Below are 24,116 nucleotides of genomic sequence, written 5' to 3' on the forward strand. Positions count from 1 at the left end.
TTTTAATGTTTTTAGATGTTAATGCTTTACCTTCTTGTTTCTACTCTGTCATAAACTGCCTAGAAGATGGGTAGCATATACATTTAATGAATACAGTTTCTCTGTCGATTCATTGGCTCTTGTGGGAGGGAAAATGTGCCAGATGCCTGTATGGGGTGTGTACTTGCACATATATAATCTGCTTGTAGACACGTTAGGGAGGGTGCTTGAGTTGTTATTCCTTGTGGCCTTCAGTTCTTAATTTAGGCTAAGCTGTAAGGTGGTGTGACGTGTGATGTTCTTAGTGTGCTGTATAGCAGGGGTCGCCGACCTTTTGGACCTCAGGGACCACCAAACTCATAATTTTAAATCCCGCGGACCAGAGACCCTGGGAAAATCCCCTCCAAAAGTCTGCAGGAAAATTCCCCCACCCAGTTGTCCTATCGATCAATCATTGTTTATTTGGGATCACATGATACCGTCTCCAGCTCCATTCTCGGGGGTGGGGAGAGAGAGAGAGAGAGAGAGAGACTTTTAGCTTCATGCAAGGAAAACAGCAGAAGCAGCAGAAGTCTTTCTTTCTCTCCCCCAAATTCTGTCAGAATTTGTGAGACTTGTCGTGCTGGCGCAGCCTCTTGGAGCGGGATGCCTTGCAGGATCCCAAAGATTCATTTCTGGCTGAGTTTGGGGGGAGTGAAAGAAAGACTTTTGCTGCTTTCCTTGCATGAAGCCAAAAGCAGAAGAAGAAAGAAGCAGCCTGGTGGCCAGGCGAGACGTGTAGGGCAAGTCCCCTCCCCCTGCCCTTTCCTCCCTCCCCTCACTACCTCAGATTGTTTGCAATGCAAGCGACGCAAGCCTTGTGTTCCCGTGGGCCATGTGGGTGGTGCAGCTTTGTGTTCCGGCGCAGCCTGGATTAATTGCTTTGGGGCTGACATTTCTCTGCGGACCACCAAAATTTTTCCACGGACCATCAGTGGCCCACTAGTTGGCAACCACTGCCGTATAATACACTAAGAGGTGCTTTCTTTCTTCATTTAATAATAAACTATTGGATTTTGTCCCAGGTAACCCCCTCACAATTAAAAGTCAGTGTAGTACAACAGTTAAAAGTCATATGCTGCTATATATTTTAAGTCTTTTTCCTAAGGGTGGGGAACAGCCTCCTTTACACAGGCAAGGGGTTTGTTCCTCTTAAAATCATGGTTAAATCAGGCAAAATATATGAACCTGGTCCCAGTGCAAAATCTAAGTCTTTTTTTTTGTCTTTCCTTTTCCCCCTTTCTTTTCTCTGTAGATTTTCTTTGATCTCTGAAAGAAATATAATACATCTGGTGACTGACCTTTGACCCCCACCTCCAGGTAACGCAATGGCTATCTCTTTCTAGAGATGTGAAATCTGTTTAATGATCTCCAATTGTTTATTGTTTGCATCCCCCCACCCAAAGTTGGCAAGAACTGCGAAACTGTGTGGTCGGGCTTAGTTTTTGGGGAGGAAAATAAGTGTGGGGGGGGAATTTCTGCCTCTGCCTACCAGCATCCATCAGTATTCATCTGGCTAGCGTCCTGTCAGTGTGCGAGAATTGAGGGCTGTTTGGAAACTGAAACAGTATTTGCTGTGTGAGCAAGAAGGAGACATCAATATACGAAATACTAATGTTCTGATGGTCATTTGGAAAAAAACGCTTTCTTAGCGAGCACCTAGAAGTCAAGAGGAACGTATGTGCCAAATTTCAAGTTTGTAGGTTTTACAGTTCTGGAGATTTTGTGATGATGCATGAGTGGTATTTCGCAGATAGATAGATAGATAGATAGATAGATAGATAGATAGATAGATAGATATACAGAGAGAGATAAAGATATAGAGGTAAGATCCATAGATATGATAGACAGACATACAGACAGATTGATGTGGAGGTATACAGAAATACAGATAGATAAAGAGATAGATAGATAAAGAGATGGATGGATGGATGGATGGATAGATAGATAGATAGATAGATAGATAGATAGATAGATAGATAGATAGATAGACAGACAGACAGACAGACAGACAGACAGGAGGTGGAGGAATAAGAAGAAGCGGAAGAAGAAGAAGAGGAGGAGGAGGAAGAGGAGGAGGACATGTGCAGAAATGGCCTAGTGAAGCTTGAACAGGAAAATGCTAGCAGGTTTGGGGTGGGTACATGAATGATAAGCAGGAGGGGTCCCCTAAACTAGGGCAGTTGCTTGGGGGCCTGGGTCTGTGGCAGGTTTCCTTAGCTTCTCTTCTTTTCCCTTCCACAGTTCGTGGGATAGACACAGTCATGGTGAAATCATGCTGTGCAATAAACTGCAATAACAAGTTTTCACTGGGCAATAATATCTCCTTCCACAGGTAAGTCAAACCTCCTTCCAAATTGCATCACTGTTTGGTTTGGGGGCAGTTCAGAGTTACAAAGGCTATGAAAAAACGTGACTTACGGCTGTTTTTTTTCACAGTTGCGACCTTTGCCAGCATCTCCCCGATCGCGCTTTCAAAATTCAGACACGTAGCAACTAACTCATATTTACGACCTTTGCTGTTATCACGCGATCGATCCCCTTTTGCAACTTTCTGACCCGCCAAGTCGATGGGGAAGCCTGGTTCCTTTTAACAACCGGGTTACTAACTTACCCACGGCAAGTGGTTCGCTTAACAACGGGGGCAAGAAAAGTCGTAAAATGGGGCAAAGCTCACTTAACAAATGTCTCACTTAACAACAGAAATGTTGGATTCCGCTGCGGTCATAAGTCGACGACTATGTCAGGCTTCTGGCATTTACCGCCCCCATTTAAATCATGAGTCTCGAGCCAAACTTCCAAAACCTCAAAAGGATTTATTGGGAGTAAACATGCCGGCACTGCCTGGGTGTAGCTGACTCTGAGACACATCATTCATTGTCAACCTTGACCCTGTTTTTTCCCCCCACCCACTGGGCGTATCGTAATTCATATTCTCCAATGGGACACATCCATAGCCCAGAGTCGTCAGTCATGTTCTCCAGTTAGAATTTTGCGCAGCAGAAATCAGGTCATTATCTTAAACCCGTGTTTCTCGACTTTGGCAACTTTAAGCTATGTGGACTTCAACTCCCAGAATTCCCCAGCCAAGCTATGTTGGCTTGGCTGGGGAATTCTGGGAGTTGAAGTCCACGTAGCTTAAAAGTTGCCAAGGTTAACGCCGCCTTAAAACAATAGGCAGAGCATGCTATATGAACACAAGTGGTTTGTTACTGAAGATCGAAGGTTATACGTAATGTCTGAATGTAGCCATTGGGAAAGCTGACAGTGGAAGGATAAAGGAACAACAGGAGTATCTTAAACATTACCATTTAGTACAGGGATCTGCAACACAAATTTGTAGTGTAGCAATTCAAAACTCTGGCCAAGCTGAAATGTCAGGATTCTGGCAGTTACCCGCATTTAAATCTTGAGTCTCCAATGGGACACATCCCTAGCCCAGAGTCATCAATCACGTTCTCCAGTTAGATTTTCCAAATACTTCTCCAAGTTTCCCATTCCGCCACCCCCCACTACCATAGCCAAGTTTAAGGGATTATAGGGACAGACAGTCTTTGACTTACAACTGCAATTGTGCCAACATTGCTGTTGTTAAGTGAGTCATTTGTTAAGGGAGTTTTGCCCCATTTTACGACACTTCTTGCCACAGTTGTTAAATGAGTCGCCGCAGTTGAAAAGTTAGTAACGTTGTTAGTAATCTGGCTTCCCCATTGGCTTTGTGTCAGGATTACCGGCAGTTACTCCCAATTAAATCATAAGTCTCGAGCCAAACTTCCAAAACTTCAAAAGGATTTACTGGGAGTTAATTCAGATGCTTGGCAACTGACTCGTATTTATGACGGTGGCAGTGTCCCAGGGTCAGATGATCAGCTTTTGTGGTCTTCTGACAAGCAAAGTGTCAACTCATAAAATATTTCTACGGTCTTTTTAGAGTTGCCAACAGAAAGGGAGGGGGAGAAAGGGGTTTTGAAAGAGCAGGGCGGCAGCTTGGAAATCAAAACTGCATTCCACAAATAGTTTTTCAAAGATAGTAACTAAATGACTGAAGTTTCTGCTGTGCAAAATTCTAATTGGAGAACATGATAATAATAATAATAATAATAATAATAATAAATTAAAAACCTATATAGTATAGTATGTTATAGTACATTAGTTTAAAAATGCCACTATATACATAGGGCTAAATCACATATGCATTGTTTGATTCAAGACAATTATTGCCTTGAAAAAGAAACTGTTTCTCAGTCTATTAGTCCTCATTTTAAGACACCTATAGCGTCTCCCTGATGGTAACAGTTCAAAATATGAATGACCAGGATGAGAACGGTCTGTGGAGATTTTTAGTGCTCTAAAGGCACTGAGAGCAGGTGTGCAGTGTTCAAAAAGCCTCTTTTTCCCTGCTTTTTCAAGCTCCGCTGTGCCGCGCAAAGCAGCTGAGGTTGAAAAAGCAGGAAATAAAAGGACAGCTAAGAGCCCGGGTGGGCGGGTGGGCCAAACAGCAGCAAACACAGAACCGGTTTGGTGTCTGCTTCTCTTCAGAGCTACCAGTTCTTTAGAACCGGACAGAACCGGTAGCATTCCACCACTGCCATACACATTTGCTTAATAAATAAATTAGAGGTGCCAACTGTTAAAATATTTCTGTGGTCTTTTTAGAGTTGCCAGCAGAAAGGCAGTGGGGAAAGGGGTTTTGAAAGAGCACTGTGGCAGCTTGGAAATCGAAAGTGCATTCCGCAAATAGTTTTTTCAAAGATAGTAACTAGGTGACTGAAGTTTTTGCTGTGCAAAAGTCTAACTGGAAAGCATGATTGATGACTCTGCGCTATGGATGTGTCCCTTTGGAGAATATGAATTACGATACACTCAACAAATGACTCACTTAACAACAGCAATGTTGGCGCAATTGCGGTTGTAAGTCCAAGACTATCTGCCCCTGTCATCCCTTAAGCTTGGCTATGGGAGTGGGAGGTGGGGTTGGGGGAATGGGAACCTTGGAGAAGTATTCGGAGGGGAGGAAAAACCAGCTTTAAGAAATCTTCAGTTTTTACTTGGGCCACACAAGGCAGAAGATACAGGGGGGAAGCCATTTTATATAGATAAGAACCAACTGTACAACCGTCACACCAATGCAATAATCAAGAAACCCAGCCTGACAAGATTTTGTCATTGTAAAGCTACAATGACAGAGTCTTGCAAGTCTCCCACCATCACCTTTAGAGTTGAGCCTCTATTCCCACCTGTTGTACAGTTGTGGGCTATGTTGTCGCTTATCTGTTTGTTCCCTAGACTTCATCCCCTCCCCAAGGTCTTTCCTACATCCTTTCACAGCAATAAGCAGCGTCTAGCAACAACTTATTACTATGGAAACTATTGGGACATCATTAATGTTATTCTCATCGTCATTAAGAGCCATGGTGGCCCAGTGGTTAGAAGGCAGAATTGCAGGCTAACTCTGCCGACTGCCAACAGTTCGTTCTTGACTGGGCTCAGGGTTGACTCAGCCTCCCATCCTTCCAAGGTGGGTAAAAAAACGAGGGCCCAGATTGGCCGGCTGTTGTAAACCGCTCAGAGAGGGCTATGAAGCACTACGAAACTGTATATAATAAGCGGTATATCATAAGCGGTATATATAAACGCTATTGCTGTTATGCTTGTTGTGTTGTTATTTGCCTGTAGGTTTCCCCTTGGAAAAAAAGATGTGCTAAAAAAATGGGTCTGGAATATTCGACGCAAGAATTTCACTCCTACACGTCACCATGTGCTCTGCTCAGAACATTTTTGCGAGGCTGATTATCTAGAAAATGTGGCTTCCGGTCGGCGATACCTTAAGCCGGAAGCGATTCCGACTGTTTTTAATATACCCGAACGACAGAGAAAGGTAATGGTAGAGCCACTTGGACTTATTATTGAAAGTAACCATCAGTTGTTTTACTCCTTGTCCTTCCAAAAATAATTGTCTTCCAACAAAGATGATGAGGGGACTGGAGGTTAAAACATATACATAAAACATAACATTTGCTAGAATTGGGTATGTCTAGTCTGATGAAAAGAAGGACTAGGGGTGATATGATAGCAGTGTTCCAATATCTCAGGGGTTGCCACAAAGAAGAGGAGGAGTCAAGCTATTCTCCAAAGCACCCGAGGGAAGGAGAAGAAGCCATGGGTGGAAACTAATCAAGGAGAGAAGCAACTAAGGAGAAAATTTCCTGACAGTGAGGACAATTAATCAGTGGAACAATTTGCCTCCAGAAGTTGTGAATGCTCCAATGTGAATGCTGGAAGTTTTTAGGAAGAGATTGGACAACCATTTGTCTGAAGTGGTATAGGGCCGTGATGGCAAACCTATGGCACGCGTGCCACAGGTAGCACGCAGAGCCATTTGTGCCGGCATGCGAGCTGCAGGCAAACTTATCTCACTGTGCATGTGCGTGCCTCACAGCTGATTTTTGGCCTCCCAAAGGCTTGAGGAAGGCTTCTGCAGGCTTCTGCAAGCTTTGCAGGCCGAAATCTAGTCCCGTTTCGTTACTTCCAGTATTTTGGGAAAAACAGGAAGTGACCAAACGGGCCTAGTTTTCGGCCTGCAAAACCTGCAGAAGCCTTCCTGAAGCCTGTGGGAGGCTGAAAAAGGCCTCAAACCGTCCAAAAATCAGCTGTGAGGCGCAGTGCAGGTAAGGGGTGGCAGGGGGTGGGTGGATGATTGTGCGTGCATGTGTAAGGGGGAGGTGCATTGCCTTCTGGGTGCTGGCACGCGAGCGTGACAATTTTTGGCACAGGAGTCCAAAAAGGTTAGCCACCACTGGTATAGGGGGTTGGACTTGATGACCTCCAAGGTCCCTTCCAACTCTGTTATTCTATTCTGGTCTATTCCCAAAACACTTTCTTCGAAAAGCATCTGAAAAGCATCTTGCCTTATTTCAAAGCTGAGTAAGGAGATGTTGCTCTGTTTTGCCATGTGGCAGTTTTAATTTCTAAGGGGAATAATGCATTTTTAGGCATGGGAAAGTTTTTTTAGGCCCACAATACAGATCGTGTCATATTTAATTACTGACGTGAGGCATTAATGGGGCCTGAAATAATAGGGATATGTATGTATTTGTCTAATTTGTATAGCTACTCATCTCACAAGGGAGTCTGGGTAGTCTACAAGAAACCTTCAAGAAGAAATACACAAAATCAATACCATAACAAAGTTTTAAAACATTCAAAGGCTACAAATGGTTACGAAGAGCTTTCACTTTATTTGGCAACAAGGATGGTCCCGGGTAACTGGAAAGGCCCTCTCCTAATTTAATGCAGGATGCAAGTTTATTATCTATTTTAGAAAAGCCTTTTTGTGGTCCAGAAATGAGTGTGTGACAGTTTGTGTTGCTGTATGTTCCAGATTTAATGATCTAAGAAGGCAAAAGCCATACGCGTATTAATAGACAAAATAGGGATCTTCTCTGTTAATATTTGGATGACATTTCATTTATGTAACTTCTATAATATATTTAGTATTTTTTCTTCACTGAATTGTCACTCTTAAGTGTAGACTTCTTTCTTTTGCTTTTTATTGTTTTATGACAGTGTAATATAAATATAATAATTTTACTATAAAATATTTTTTTAAAAAAACATTAATGATGTTGATCCGGAAACAGATCTCGGTATCCCAGTGGGTAGTTCAGAATAAAATATTATATTATAAAATATAGTAAAGTCCTACACTTAGGCAAGAAAAACCCAAAAGTACACATATAGACTGGGTGAAACCAGGCTCAATAGCAGTAGCTGTGAGAGGGATCTTGGAGTCTCAGTGGACAACCAGCTAAATAGGAGCCAGCCGTGTGCAACAGCAGCAGCCAAAAAGCTAATGCAATCCTAAATTGCATTAATAGAGGGATACGATCAAGATGAAGGGAAGCACTAATACCACTCTATAAAGCCTTAGTAAGACCACACCTAGAGTACTGCGGCCAGTTTTGGTCACCACATTATAAAAAAGATGTTGAGACTCTAGAAAAAGTACAGAGAAGAGCAACCAGGATGATGAGGGGACTGGAGACTAAAACATGAAGAACGGTTACAGGAACTGGGCCTGGCTAGTCTAGTGAAGAGAAGGACCAGGGGAGACATGATAGCGGTCTTCCAATATTTGAGGGGCTGCCAAAGAGAGGAAGGGGTCAAGCTATTTTCTAAGGCACCTGAAGGCCAGACAAGGAATAATGGATGGAAACTGAACAAGGAGAGATTTAACCTGGAAATAAGGAGAAACTTTCTGACAGAGAGAACAATCAACCAATGGAACAGAAGTTGCCCTCAGAAGTTGTGGGAGCGCCATTACTTGAGACCTTCGAGAAGAGATTGGACTGCCATTTGTCAGAAATGCTGTAGGGTCTCACGCTTGGGCAGGTGGGGTTGGACTAGATTATTATCTTGTAAGCAGCTGACAAAATAAAATAAATAAATAGATGACCCTTCCAACTCTGGTCCCTTCCAACTCTGATTATCTGTTATTGGCTCATTTGCTTAGCCATTTAACTGAAAATGAATGTTGAGATTTTGGTTCAATCTGGGTAATGCTCATACGAGATTGAACTGGAGGACTGTGTTAGAATGACTACGTAAGAGTGTCTCAACCTAAGCTGCTTTTTTAACATGTGTGGACTTCAACTCCCAGAATGCCACAGCCAGCAGGCTAAAAGTTTGCAAGGCTGAGAAACCCTGCATTAGAGAACTGGAAGCAGCATTTTAGCGAGGCAAGATTGCTCTTCGTCTGAGGTGGGTTCCCAAATAGATAAGAGGATGCGGCTATAGACAGGAATCAGAATCAGAACCTAGCTGGAAGGGATCTTGGAGGTCATCTAGTCCAGCCCCTGCTCAAGCGGGAGATCCTAACCCATTTCAGACAAGCGGCTGTCCAGTATCTTCTTAAAAACCTCCAGTGATGAAACATCCACAACGTTTGACGGTGTGAGATTCTACCAAAAATAAAACAACGGACTGTGATCATCAGAAATCCGTGACAGGCTTTGCTGATATAGATATTGCAATATTGTTCCCCTTTGACACCCAGACTGCAGTGTGAGCGAAAGGAGACATCCCTTTCCAGTAAATACACCCTTATATAGGATTATCACAATTAAATGATTACATAACACTTCCTGTTTTTCATACATAGCAATTACAGAGAATGCCATAGGAATGTTCTGGATATTTTTTCATAACTCCCTCCATGCGTCCCTGGAAATTCCCCAATTGTCTTCACTGAATAGAATTAGAGTAGAGTAGAGTAGAGTAGAGTAGAGTAGAGTAGAGTAGAGTAGAGTAGAGTAGAGTAGAGTAGAGTAGAATAGAATAGAATAGAAATGGAGTGGAGTGGAGTGGAGTGGAGTGGAGTGGAGTGGAGTGGAGTGGAATAGAATTGGAGTGGAGTGGAATGGAATGGAATAGAATAGAATAGAATAGAATAGAATAGAATAGAATAGAATAGAATAGAATAGAAGTGGAGTGGAGTGGAGTGGAGTGGAGTGGAATGGAATAGAACTGGAGTGGAGTGGAGTGGAGTGGAGTGGAGTGGAATGGAATGGAATGGAATGGAATAGAATAGAATAGAATAGAATAGAATAGAATAGAATAGAATAGAATACCTTTATTGTCATTGCATTCCATGAAATTTGAAAACTATTCCAGCACAGTTCCTCAAACACCACATCACAATCACACTACAGAGATGATGATGATAATAATAATAATAATAATAATAATAATAATAATAATAATAATAAATCACAAATGCACTGTTTGATTCAAGACAATTACTGCCTTGGAAAGGAAACTATTTCTCGATCTATTAGTCCTCATTTTAAGACACCTATAATGCCTCCCTGATGGATGGTAACAGTTCGAAATATGAATGAACTTCACCACTTTATCATCAGATTTCCTGTTTTCTAGTTAAAAGATCATTAATATCTCTTAATATGTCTCATAATGTCAAGACGACCTTAGTATGCATCTCAAACCAAGTCAAAGACAGAATATTTTGCAATTCTGCATCACTTTTTGCAGTAAACACGTTCGTAACAAGTTACATAAATGTCCTGATATCTAAACAGTTCAGATCAAGAGCAAACATGGGGTTAGTCTGGTTCTTTATATTCTTAGGTGTATAAGATTAATTTCCATATATAACAGAGAGCAAAGCTGTTCCACTGGTTAATTGTCCTCACTGTTAAAAAGTTTCTCCTTAATTCCAGGTTGCTTCTCTCCTTGATTAGTTTCCATCCATTCTTTCTTTTCCTGCCCTCAGGGGCTTTGGAGAATAATTTGACCCCCACTTCTTTGTGGCAGCTCCTCAAATACTGGAGTACTGCTATCATGTGCCCCCTCGTCCTTCTTTTCTCTGGAACTAGCCAAACCCAAATCCTCTGACCGTTCTTCATATGTTTTAGTCTCTAGGCCCTTAATTGTCTCAGTTGCTCTTCTCTGCACTCCCCCCCCCCCAACCCCTCCCCAAAGTCTCAACTTCTACATGTGGATCTTGAAGATCATGAAGCGGAACCTGGCTTTGGAAGGAATCTGTTGCTGGTGCTTTCCGCCTGTGAACCCTAAAAGCATATCTTATTGGCAGCTAAATAACACAGCCAGCTGGCTTTACTGCTGCAGGGCTGGGATTCTACCAGTCCGCACCTATTCGCTAGAACCGGGTGTTAACATTCTAAGCGGTTCGGAGAACTGGTTGTGAGAAGAAATTACTGGCCTAATCCTGTAAGGAAGGCAGGAAGGAAACATTCTGGTGTTGCTTACAGAAACTGCCTTATTACATTCTTCGCAGGACTAAACTTCCTGTCTCAGGAACATCTCTGGAAGTGTTTTCCCCTCTTTTGCTGGTACTTTGCTTGTGTGGAGTGACCATTTAAATTTACAATGGCACTGGAAAAAGCGACTTTATGACCATTTTTCACACTTACGATTGTTGCAGCATCCCCACAGTCATGAGAGGCCAGGCGAGGAGATGCGTGCCTCGATGTGAGTGATATTGAGTTGGCCACGCCCAGCCAATAACATGACCACCAAGCCACGCCCACCAACTAAGCCACGCCCACAGAACTGGTTGTTAAAAAAATTGAATCCCACCCCTGGGTGGGATGCTACCGGTTCGGCCTGGTTCTACAGAACCGGTAGCTCTTAGGAGCAGCAGACACCGAATTGGTTCGGTGCAACCATCTTTTGGTCGTTTGTTTGACCCACCTGCCTGCCTGGGCTCTTACCTGTCCTTTATTTCCTACTTTTTCAACCTCAGCTGCTTTGTGCGGCAGAGCTGAGGTTGGAAAAGCAGGAAAGAAAACGCTTTTCAAACGCTGTACAACTGCGCACAGCGCCTGTCAGCTGTCCTGTTGGCACAGCTGATGTCTTTTTGCAAACGTTCTACATGCGCACGCGGCAAAACTCAAACTCTCACCGAACCAATAGCAACAACGGTTGAATCTCACCCCTTGCTTTGCTAGATACCCTTCTCCAAGTTTATCTTGTCTCTTCTGCAGGGCGCTAAAAGAAGGCGGCCTCTTCTTCGCCGTAAGCCCCCCGAGTCTCCGTCGAGGAATCTGTTAAAAGTGGAAAGCAGTGCCAACACGCCCTCGCCCGGGAGTGGCGTCGTGGGTCTGGAGCACTCCTACTCGCTTCCTGCCAGCCCAGGTAAACCAGGCGTGCCCTTTGGCTCAGCTTGCGCAGCAGAAAAGCAGGCTTGCAAGGGAAATGCGTCCTTGAGTTCAGGAGGAGTGTGCCGCCTCAACACTAATGCATTTGTGGGAGCTCTCATAGTACAGTCCTCGACTTACAACTGCAGTGGAGCCCAGAATTTGCCTCATCTTACCACTCTTTTCTTTTTGTTGTTGTTGCCACATTCGTTAACCGAATCCCTGCAGTTGGTAACTCAGTCACACAATTCTGAAGTGGATTTGGTTTCCCCGCCGATTTTGTGTCAGGATTCCGGCAGTCACCCCCATTTAAATCATGAGTCTCGAGCCAAACTTCCAAAGGATTTATTGGGAGTTAACATGTCCGGCACTGCCTGGGTGTAGTAGCCGACTCTGAGACACATAATTCATTGTCACCCTTGACCCTGGTTTTCACCCACCCCCATTGGGTGTATCATAATTCATATTCTCCAATGGGACGCATCCATAGTCCAGAGTCATCAATCATGTTCTCCCGTTAGAATTTTGCATGGCAGAAAACTTCAGTCACCTAGTTACTATCTTTGAAAACATTTATGAAATACAGTTTCGATTTGCAAGCTGCTGCACTGCTCCCCTCTCCGTTTCTGTTGGCAACACTAACAGGACCATAGAAATATTTTATGAGTTGACACTGGGAAGGTTACAAGTGTAATCCCATTGACCCCGGGAAAACGCAACTATTCTAAATACCAGTTGCCAAATGTCCAAATTTTGACCGTGTGGCCACGGGAGGCGCTGAAACGGTCATTCAGTGTGAAAAAGGGTCATGAGTCAGTTATAAGTCAGTGCCGTTGTAACGTCTAACAGTTCACTAAATGAAGGGGGATAAGCTGAGGGATACTGTATTTTAAAAAATCCTTTTAATTAGCAAATATTAAGGATATTAATATTAGGGATATAGAGTATGTGTAGCCTCCCATTTGCTACCTTCCAATCCAGCCTCTGACAAGCCAAGTCAACGGGGAACTGGATCTGCTTTACAACTGTGTGATTCACTTAGGAACGTCAACAATTCGCTTAACAACGGTGACAGATAGGTCATAAAATCAGGCTCACTTAATAACCATCTTGCTTAGCAATTCCGGTCTCAGTTGTGATAATATAAGTTGAGGACTTCCTATAATATTCAGATACCAGTGTTTAATTCTCTCTCTATATATGTCTATATCTCTCTCTCTATATATATATATATTCTCCAATGGGACACATCCATAGCCAAGAGTCATCAATCATGCTCTCCAGTTAGAATTTTGCACGGCAGAAACTTCAGTCACCTAGTTACTATCTTTGAAAACATTTATGGAATGCAGTTTCGGTTTGCAAGCTGCCGCACTGCTTCCTCCTCTCTTTCTGTTGCCAACTCTCAAAAGACCAGAGAAATATTTTATGAGTTGACACTTTGCTTGTCGGCAGGTCGCAAAAGAGGATCCCATGACCCCGCGACACTGCCACCGTCATAAATACGAACCAGTTGCCTAGCATCCCAAACATGAACATTGTGGGGGGCGGAGGAATGCTGCAACTGTCATAAGTGTGATAAACGGTTATAACGGTCACCTTTTTTCAGTACCATTGTCACTTCGAACGGTGTCTAAACAAACTGTTGTAAGCGAAGGACAATCTCTATATAAGTCTAAAGTCCTAGTCCAGTGATGGCGAACCTTTTGTCGGTGCCGAAACGTTTGTGCGGAAACATGGTGCGCGCCTGCTCGTCGGGGCCCACGCTCCAGAAAAGCTGAACTTCTGGGTTTTAGCATGCATGTGCGCCCAATGATCAGCTAGCCAGCACGCATGAGCCGGCTGGTTTTCAGCATTACCGCACACGCAAAGGGATCGCGCTCTTGTCAAGCTGAACCTCCGGGTTCTGGCGTGCATGCACACCCAACAATCAGCTGGCCAGCGTGCATGTGCACGCCGGTTTCCGGCACTGCCATGCGCACAAAGGACAGCTGATTGTCGCGCGCGCAACATGTGCGCCAGAAACCCGGAAGACAAACAGGCAAGGCTATGGATGCCAGGTAACATGGCGCTCACATGCCACTTTGGGCACGCCTGCCCTAGATTCGCCATCACGGTCCTAATGCTATTAAAACTAAATGACATTCATCCGGTATTGGGCCGCCTCGACAGCATTTCCTCTCTCCTGCTGGAGGTCTTCCTCTGTACACGTTGAAGGACATCATATGCACCATAGCATAGACCGTTGTGGTTCACTGCCAGCTTGCAGACGGCAGCGGAATCAGGCAGTGGGGAAGAACAGAGATCAGTCCGGGAGTCTAGAGAGGACTCGGACGAGGGTCCTGTGTCCAATGCAGGGATGGGGCCAGGACCATCTGGGAGTGGGGTGCTGCCTCCGGAGCCTCCACAGTCTGGCAGCAGCGAGGCAGAGGACCCAGGGGAGCCTGTTCCTAGCGTGCGTATGCGCAGAGCTGCCAGAAGGCGAGAGCAAGCTGAAGCAGAAGGGGCAATTCGAGAGTAAGGCTTGGAGGTGATTGCTCCTCCCATAAGGGATAAAGGACAGGCAAAGATGATGAAACCTTTGCAGGAAGCAAAGTCTTTCATTTGGTTCAGACTCCTTCTTGAAGCTCTTTGTACTTCGGTTGGTTTTTGTCCTAGTTTATTTGACACTTCCGTTATCAGCAGCACTTCACAGAAAAGAAAGGTGGGTGCTTATCTCGAGGGACTGTTTGAGATTCATTACCGGCTGGGAACGAAAATAATTCCCAGCATTGCAATAAAACAAAGCTTGTTTTTAAAATAAGCATGTGCGTAATGACGGTCTCGGAAGCCTTGGTCAGAACATAGATTGAGAACATTGTACACACATTCTCATAGTATCTTCTACATAGGGAAGCCCCGCTTTCTTAGATTGTCCAGATTCTGGGAGTTGAAAATCATGCCTTTAAAAATGATCATGTTGAGGAACACTGCTCTTGAAGAGAGCAATTAGCCATGCTGGCTTTTTCTGTTGTTGTTGCGATAGTGGTGAACATCTGTAGCTCGGGTATAAGTTGAGGGTAGAGGTTAGTTCTCTGAGCTTGTGGGTTGGTTGGTTTCCGAGTGTTTAATGACCAGGCTAGCTAACACCTTCAGCGAAGTTTAGGGGATGTCAGTGTTGGTCTTCTTCTGCTTATAAGGGTTTGTGTGGTCAGTAGGTTTTGTGATGGGTACATCACGTCAGTAAGGGTCTTTTGATGGGTGTGATCTGGTGCATGGTACAAAGGCAACACAGACACATAAGTAAGAAAAGTCCTCCAACTTTGCCCCCAATGTCCAGTTACCCTCGGCTGGAGAAAAAAACTTTCCCAAGAACAGTCTTTAAGTGGAGGACATTTAGTCCGAAAACAAAGTACATACAAACTGTAAATAAAAATCCACACAAACCACGCTGCAGCAATTAACTGGACAGGGCAGGATAAGGAATTGCAGACTTCCAAGGCCAACAAAACACACACAGTTGGGAAGACGCCAGGAACCCGGATAAGCCTCGACAATAAAAGATAACTCATGATTTGCTTCCCACAAATGGCAGGTGCGCAGCTTTCCTTTTTAAACAGTGTGTTCCCAGCTGCAGCTAATGAAGGGAATAAGGGCCCTTTCCTGTCTCGTAAGCCACACAACCCACGTTGCTCCCTTCTCCGTTCCTCCCTGTGTGCCCTAGGATGAAGAGTGGGTGGGCCTGGGTCCTCCTCCAAATTCCCTCTGCCTTGCTCTACCTCTTCCCTGCTCTGCCCAGCCGGACTTTTCCCTGCCCCGGTTTTCTCCGCAGCCAATGAAGCCACACTCCCACTCCCTGTCAGATGTTTGGCGTCCCCCTCCGAGTCAGATTCTGACGGGCATGACACTGGGTCTTGTGAATGGGTCAGGTGTGGGACATGTCAGGTGAGGGTTTTGTGATGGATCAGGTGAGGGTTATGTCAGGTGAGGGGTCAATTGTGGGTCACATCAGTTGAGAGTCTTTTGATGGGTCAGGTGAGGGTCACATCAGGTGAGATGTGGGTCACCTCAGGTGATGGGTCTTGTGATTTTTTTGGGGGGGTGTGTGTGGAAAGTTTACAGTAAATTTAATCCTCGATTGTCTCCTTTTGGTCCTTTCAGCCTTGGACCCTCAGCTGGCATCCATCCGGGAGCAAAACCCGGGAAAATCGGCAGCAGGAAAAAGCTCTCCCGTGCTCCAGGCGAGGCCTTGGCGAGAGTGCCGGGACAGAACCAGGCAAAACGCCCAGGAGGAGCCGCTCATCAACTCCGAGTCGGAGCGCCGGCGCTTCCGTGACTTCTGCTACCAGGAGAATGAAGGGCCCCGTAAAGTTTGCCGGCAGCTCTGGCATCTCTGCCACCAGTGGTTGAAGCCTGGGAGATACACGAAACTGCAGATCCTGGAGCTGGTGATCCTGGAGCAGTTCCTGGCCATCTTGCCCGAGGAGATGCAGGAGAACATTAAGGAAAAGGGGCCCTCAACCTGTAACCAGGCTATATCTCTGGCTGAGGACTTTCTAGAGAACCAGCAACGGCGGGAGGTAAGCACTGCCGTGTGGGGGGGCACCGATGTGCCCCAAAGGCGCTTTTTTTTCCTTTAAAAATTTTTTTTAAAATTAATTTTACAATTAAAAAAAAAAAGCAAATCTACAACATATACACAAATAACAAAACCAGAAAAAAGCAAGCAAGAGAGAAAGAAAGAAACGCGAAAAGAAAGGAAAAAGAAAGAAAAAGATAGAAGGGAGGGTGAACATTTAAAAACGTTTTCCTTTCCGACAGCTTGTAAGATCTTTTCTTCTTAAATTGTATCATATACGCACATCTTATCCGTACCTATGTTTGGATTACACTCAGATAGGTTTATCTCATTCTTTTTTTATATACCTTATTGTTGTGGCTCCGGGCTTGGATTCAGCTCCTGTGACTGATATGAGTTCAAGTGAGGAGGTCATGGCAGAAAAATATGAGCCGGCATGGCTCAGTGATTGGACTGGTAACCAGGATGAGGAGATGGACATGACAAAGGACGACAGACCTGATGTATTAGAATTGTCAGGACCTTTGACCTCCTCTGGTTCCTTATCTGATCAACAGCCGGGAATGGCTGACAGGGAAGTTTTGAGAGAGTCTTCTAGTGGAGATGAGAACTTGGAAAATTTGTGGTTAAATGTAAGGAACAGAAGACGGTTGAGAAGGCAAAATCAGCTGGAGCGAATGAGGAGAGCGAGTCAGTAAATTAGCACGTTGCCTCAATGAGTATAAAAGGACACAGCTGGGCTGGTACAATTTGCCAGGAACAAAGTGACTTATTTGAGCGAGGACGTTTCAGCAAGAAGCTCTGAGACTGGAGATTTATTGCCAGGACTGGTTTGCCGGACAGAGTAAAGATTTATGCTGTGGATTGAGATTCCTGCCAGCCGTTATCTTGTAAGACTTCTTTCTGTTTGATTTAATTTGAAACGGCTGCTTTCTGTTTTGTTCGTTTGAATTTTGGAGGGGAGTCATAACACCTTATAATACACAATCTATCTTTGGTCTAACCGCTTGTACCAGGGATTCCAGTTGTTGTAATATATTGAAGACTCTTTGTTTTTTAGGGCTAGGATTAGTTTGTCCATTTCTGCACAGTCTGAAATTTTCTGGATGATCCTCTGTTCTGTAGGTATGTGAGATAGTTTCCAGCACTGAGCAAACACTAGCCTGGCCGCTGTTAAGATATGTATTATTATATACTTTTTTAAATATTTTTTTTTCAAGGGGGCAGTGGACTTTCTGGTTTTTCTTTGAAGACATCTCACTTCTCATCCAAGAGGCTTCTTTAAGCTCTGACTGGGTGGTGGGGAATGGAAGGATTTCTTGCCCTTGCAGAGAGCTGGTCGTTTGCATCCTTTTGAGAGAGTCGTCGAGGCCACTTGGAGGTTTATCGGTGTCCTCAGCGTCACCTGGGTGGTGCAAACAGGTGTGGAGCCTTCTTGGAACTGCTGAAAGGAGTGTGATGTAGACGGGAGATGGATGGTGTATTCCTTTCCTCTCTGTTGAGAGAGGTCTGTTCAATTTTGACATAGATGGCCTCAGTCCATCTGCACTGTTAGTCCTTGACTTAAGAACAATTCATTTAGTAACCGCTTGAAGATACAAGGGTGTTGAAAAGAGGGACGTATGACCAGTTTTCCTAATTACAACCGTTGCAGTATCCCCATGGCCACATGATCGAAATTCGGAGGCTTGGCAACTGTTTCATACTTATGACCATTGCAGTCTCATGTCCTGAGGTCATGGGATCCCCTTTTGGGACCTTCTGACCAGTCAACAGAGAAGCCAGATTCCCTTAACAAACCGTGTTTTACTAACATTGCAATGATTCACCTAGCGACTGGGGTAAGAACGGTCGTATAATGGGGCAAAGCTTACTTAACAACTGCCTCGCTTGGAAAGGTGAATTTTGGGCTCCATTGTGGTCGTCAGTCGAGGACTACCTGTACTGCAGCCTTTTAACAAGCCCCGTTTTTTGGCCTACATAACTGTTCAGAACAGCTTTGCCCTCGGAAGTTGTGGGAGCGCCATCACTTGAGACTTTCAAGAAGAGATTGGACTGCCATTGGTCAGAAATGGTGTGTGGGGTCTCCCGCTTGGGCCAGTGGGTTGGACTAAACCAGGGGCGACCTCAGGGACCACCAAACTCATAATTTTAAATCCCGGGGACCACTAATATGAATTTTGACTGACGGTGGCTTGCTGACATTGGTGGGAGAGATAGAGAGTTCTGATCTAACCTCTCTCTCTCCTTCTCTCTTCGTCTCTCTCTCACACACACACACACAAACACACAGAGGTGGGGTGGGATTCAAATTTCTTAACCGGTTCCGTCGGCATGACCTAATTTGTGGGTGTGGCTTGGTGGTCATGTGACTGGCTGGGCATGGCTTGTATGTAAATATAAACATTTATGTAAATATTGAATTTTCTACAAAAAAAGAGCAACTTTTACCCAAAATCAGGCAAAGCAGGCAGGCAGACTGAGTTGCTCACAGAATCACAGATTCACTCAGAGATCTATCTTTCTGCAATCTGCTACCTGAGTCTGTCACATAAAATTTGCTTGCAAGCAAACTCCTAAAATTTGCTAGCAAGCAAACTCACAAAATTAACTTACAACACACCATGTATGTAAATATTGAATTTTTTTATTAAAAGGAGCAACTTTTACCCAAAATCAGGCAAAGCAGGGAAGCAGATTGAGTTGCTCACGGAATCACAGATTCATTCACAGATCTATCTACCTGCAGAAAGATAGCAGAGCCGAAGATCTAAAGATTAGTTAGAAAGCAAGAAATCCAGTTGTTTCCGCTTTCTAGCTGATCTAAATCTCCCGGCACAGCAGAACAGCTGATAGTTGGGGGGCGGAAGGAAAAATAGCAATTTAGCAGGCAAGTTTTCCAGGGAAGGAGTGAGTTGGCGGGGAGGGTTCCCGTGGGCCATGTGGGCGGCACAGCCTTATGTTTCTGCGCAGCCTGGATTAATTGCTTTGGGGGTGACATTTCTCTGTGGACCACCAAAATTTTCTTGCGGACCACCAGTGGGCCGCAGCCCACTGGTTGGGGATCACTGGACTAGATGACCTACACGGTCCCTTCCAACTCTGTTTATCTGTTTTTTGTTCTTGCAGATCTCCGTGAAAATTGTTGTCCTTTCTCTACTGTTTGAGTCACCCTCCATTTCTTTTACTTCTCTCTCTCACCTATGTTCCAGGTGGATCGGCCGCTCAAGGGACAAACCTCTCATTTCCCTGCGTCAAAGGAAGCTCCGTCAGAAAGCCAGCACACGGAAAAGTTCAGGAAAATCACTAGGAAAGACAGAAAATCCGCTGTTTTGGGTGAGGGCTTCTCATATCTCTGCTGCTGACTGCAGTGGCAACTTCAGAGGGCAGTTCAGAAAAATTCAAGATGGCGGCTGTGTGGTCAAAGACCCTGTCTCTTTTTTCCCCCTGCTTTGTGGATTCCTCCATTATGACCACCATGTTGAATTTTTTTGACCTTCACTGCAGATGTCACTGGCGGGACAAGACGTCCCCTCCTGAGAATCCATTTTCTCATCCCCCTTCCCTTCTTTTTTCCACACCTCCCTATTTTGACACCTGCTTCCATAATCCCCTAGTCCTGTGTGAGGTGCCGATTACCTCAGGCGCGCGCTGCCTTTACTAGAAAGTACTTTTTTGTTTCTTCCATAAATGGCTCCTGGCTAAGAAAACAAATACCATGTTACAGGTCATCCTCGACTCACGAGAGTTTATTTAGTGACCGTTCAAAGTTATGACGCTGAAAAAGTGAAGTGTGACCTGTCAACTCCTAAAACATTTTGTATACACATTTTATAGTTGACAACAGAAAGAATGGGGGAGGGTGTTTCAAAGAGCAGGTGGCAGTGTGGAATCGAAAGTACATTCCATTCATATTTTGTTTAGAGACTGATTAGATGGCTGAAGAAAATATTTGAAGAAAATATGAATGAAATGTATTTTTAATTCCACACTGCCACCTGCTCTTTGAAACTCCCCCCTCCCCTCTTTCTGTTGTCAACTATAAAACCTGAATACAAAACGTTTTATGAGTTGACATGACCATTTTTCACACTTCCAACCGTTGCAGCCTCCCCAGGGTCCCGTGATCAAAATTTGGATGCTTGGCCACTACATTTTATGACAGTTTTACAGCATCCCAGTGTCACATGATCCCCTTTTGTGACCTTATTTTATAATTGGGGAAGCCAGGGTCACATAACAACCGTGTTACGAACTTAACAGCTGCAGTAAGAAAGAAAGTAGCAAGAAAGGTCCTACAAGGGAGCAAAATTATTACATTATTTTGCTTAGCAACACAAATATTGGGCTCAGTGGAGGTTGTAAGTCGAGGCGAGCTTTTTAACCGTTAGCTACATCAGATGTGCTGCCATCGGATATGTTATAGATCAGGTGTCACCAACCTTTTGGACCACCAAACTCATCATTTTAAATCCCGCGGACCAGAGACCCTGGGAAAAATCCCCAAAAAACGTCCGCAGGAAAATCCCCCACCCCGTTTTCCTACCGATCGATCATTCTTTATTTGGGATCGCAGGATACCGTCTCCGGCTCTGTTCTCAGTGTGAGAGAGAGAGACTTTTGGCTTCATGCAAGGAAAGCAGCAAAAGTTTTTCTTTCTCTCCCCCAAACTCCACCAGAATGGCGCAGCCTCTTGGAGCAGGATGCCCTGCAGGGTCCCAAAGGCTCATTTTTGGCGGAGTTTGGAGGAGAGAAAGAAAGACTTTTGCTTCTTTCCTTGCGTGCGGCCAAAAGCAGAAGAAGAAAGAAGCAGAAAGAAGCAGCCCGATGGTCAGGCGAGGCACCTGGGGTGAATGGGGCACCTCCCTCCACCCTTTCCCCCCTCCTCTCACTACCTCATGTTGTTTGCAGTGCAGGAGATGTGAGCGACACAGCCTTGTGTTCCCGCGTAGCCTGGATTAATTGCTTTGGGGTGACATTTCTCTGTGGACCACCAAAATTTTCTCATGGACCACCAGTGGTCCCCGGCCCACTGGTTGGCGACCATTGCTTTAAACCATCTTTTCTTCACTTTAAGACGATTCAGAACTGGACTTATCTATGTCATTACAGGAGGACAGGTATTAATTACTCTTCCTTTCCCCTCCTGTCACGATTGTTTCCATTTTATCTTCCAGAAGACAGGACGATGAAAGAGACAATCGAAAAGGAAGATGCTTCCAAGAAGACCGTGTCCTCTGAGGTTGCCGTGATTGAAAGTGGGTACCTGTTGGACATGTTGTGATCAGGGAGGAAGGGAGACAAGAAAAAGGAGCACCTTAGGTGTTCCGCTCCGAAACCAGCTTCCCACATTGCATCAAGCCATGATTTGCTTTCCTGTGGCTTCTGAGTTTATTACACCACAAATATTGCTGGTTGCAGCTCCATCCAATTGACCAGCAGAGGTAGTCCTAATGTCAGCATTCCAGCTAACCAACTCCAAACTAATAAACTCCGAGGCAAATATTTCCTCAAAATTCCAATGTCAGCCTTCTAAAAAAACCTCAACTCCAATCAATAACTCCAAGACTGACATGTTCTCAACGTTTCTTTTTATTAGAGGAGCTATACTGGCACATCTGGGAAATCCTGAATCTGAAAGTTCCAGGTTTTCCCTTCCATAAGTAAAAAATTACAAATCCACCCCCTGCACACTTCATTATGGCACCACACGCCCCAATAGCCATTTGCTCCAACTTGAGACATCCCCTCAACCCTTCCTCACCCAGGTGCAGAAATAACATGACCTTGACTTAGAAGAAGGATGCTATTCTGTCTAACCACATACGCTCCACGAAATTCCTCCCTCCCGTTTTCCCAGGCTCAAGAATGTGGCAGTGTGGAAGCGTCTGGTGCTAATATGGCTTCCAAAGCTGACCTCCATTTTATGAGAATTGTCATACTGGCACATCTGGGACAACCCAAATCTGATCGTTCCGGGTTTTCCCTTCCCAATAGAAATGCAGAGAAGTTTGGAAAGGCCAGAAAATGGGCCTCCCAGAAGTTCGGGAAGGCCGAAAAATGGGCCTCCCGGAAGTTCGGGAAGGCCGGAAACAGGCCCGTTTCCGGCTTCCAGTGAGCCTCCGGAGCCCAGGGAGGCCATTTTTGCCCTCCTGGAGGCTTGAGAAAAGCCTCTGGAACCAGGAGAGGGCAAAACATTCCCCCCGGCTGTGGTGCAGGAGGCCGACTAGGCCACACCCACCGTGGCCACGCCCATCCAGCAACCAGGCAGAGAACCCTTTGCTAAAATTTTTGAAGCCCACTCCTGGGCGCAAAGCAGCTGCATGCGCCCTTCCACACCCTGTTTTGGCTGCCAGAAGTACCGCAGGCCACTCCTTTGCTATTTCCAGGCCGGCCCTGTGGGCCAGATTTAAGCACCCCACAGGTCAGATTCAGCCCGCTGAGCCTTGAATTTGACAGCCCTGGCCTCTGGAGATTTTCAGTCATCCAGGTGATGATTCTCCCAAAGGTGCTTTTTTTTTCAAGAGGCAACTTGGCCTTTCTGGTTTTTCATTGGAAGATGTTTCGCTTCTTCAGCTCTGACTGAAAGGATAGGGAATGGAAGGATTTATACTCTTGGCCAAGGCTCCTCAAACGTGGCATGTTTAAGACTTGTGGACTTCAACTCCCAGAATTCCTGAGTTAACATGATTGGAGGAGGAAGTTAGCTCTGGAATTCTGGGAGTTGAAGTCCACAAGTCTTAAAGCTGTCAAGTGGGAAGACCTCTGGTTTAGATTCATGTGTTTCAAGCATGGCCACCTTAAGACTTGTGGACTTCAGCTCCCAGAATTCCCGAGCTAGCATGACTGGAGGAGGAATTCTGGGAGTTGAAGTCCACAACTCTTAAAGCTGTCAAGTGGGAAGATCCCCGCTCTTTGCAGACATAGGAGAACAAACCCAGCAGGACAAGATTCAGCCGTCCATCTGCATGTAAAGGACAGAGGCTACTCTTTTGAAGGCAGCAAATTTTGGACAGAGAGGGCCGCTGGTTTGAAAGAGGGGTCAAAGAGGCCATTGAGGTCAAAATTGAACAGCCTTTTCTCAAGGGGGAGGAGATATGACATCATCTATCTCCAGTCTACAAAGCAGTCCTTTCAGCAGTTCCAAGGAGGCTCCGCACCCATTTGCACCACTCAGGTGACCCTGAGCACACAGATAAACCTCCAAGTGGCCTCAACGACCCTCTAAAACAGTGGTCCCCAGCCTTTTTTGTACCAGGGACCAGTTTCACAATTATTCATTCTTTGCGGCCCGGTACAAAATGATCCATGGACCGGTACCGGTCCGGGGCCCGGCGGTTGGGGACCCCTGCTCTAAAAGGATGCAAATGACCAGCTGTCTTTGAGGAATATAAATCCTTTCATTCCCCATCATCCAGTCCGAACCGAAGAAGCTTCTTGGAGGAGAAGCGAAACGTCTTCAGAAGGAAAACCAGAAAGTCCAGTTGCCTCTTTGATAAAAAAAAAAAAAAAAAGCACCTTTGGGGTTTCCTGCCAGAAGTGAATTTGGGGCTGAAGTTTGTGTGTGTGTGTGTGTGTGTTTGTTTTGTGATTCCAGGCAGGGATGAGTTGCAGGATTATCAGGATGGAAAACTCTGTGAGACACCCCGCCGAGAGAACAACAGGACGGATGCAGACAAGTGTTGTGAACAGCTGGCTGATGCCAAGATCCAAGAACTGGAAGAAACAGCTGACGAAAGAAAAGACGCAGCCGCAAGTAATCTCTTTTTGCTTCTCTGTGGCTGTTTGTTAATCGGAATTGGTTTTAACTAGTTGCCAGGGTTTCCTTTTTTTTCCTGGGGAACAAACACCTCGTTTTCCTT

The 24,116-nt window shown here is 45.0% G+C and overlaps 1 protein-coding gene across 4 annotated transcripts in view; it reads left to right on the forward strand.

The window, feature by feature from the left end:
* Positions 1-24,116, forward strand: part of LOC113450944 (uncharacterized) — a 46,142-nt gene that overhangs the window by 2,263 nt on the left and 19,763 nt on the right. Inside the window, exons 2-9 of one of the 4 annotated variants that reach the window (XM_026722272.2) lie at positions 1,274-1,338; positions 2,263-2,353; positions 5,695-5,896; positions 11,544-11,694; positions 15,837-16,255; positions 19,467-19,590; positions 21,432-21,512; positions 23,852-24,010. In XM_026722272.2, the coding sequence (XP_026578057.2) occupies positions 2,283-2,353; positions 5,695-5,896; positions 11,544-11,694; positions 15,837-16,255; positions 19,467-19,590; positions 21,432-21,512; positions 23,852-24,010 (1,207 nt within the window). In that variant the 5' untranslated portion in view covers positions 1,274-1,338; positions 2,263-2,282. The remainder of the gene's footprint in view (positions 1-1,273; positions 1,339-2,262; positions 2,354-5,694; positions 5,897-11,543; positions 11,695-15,836; positions 16,256-19,466; positions 19,591-21,431; positions 21,513-23,851; positions 24,011-24,116) is intronic. The other 3 variants (XM_026722273.2, XM_026722275.2, XM_087927723.1) reach the window with 3 other exon arrangements.

Source organism: Pseudonaja textilis, chromosome 2 (genome assembly GCF_049901715.1).
Source record: "Pseudonaja textilis isolate UNSWEBS1 chromosome 2, rPseTex1.2, whole genome shotgun sequence".
Lineage (NCBI taxonomy): Eukaryota > Metazoa > Chordata > Lepidosauria > Squamata > Elapidae > Pseudonaja > Pseudonaja textilis.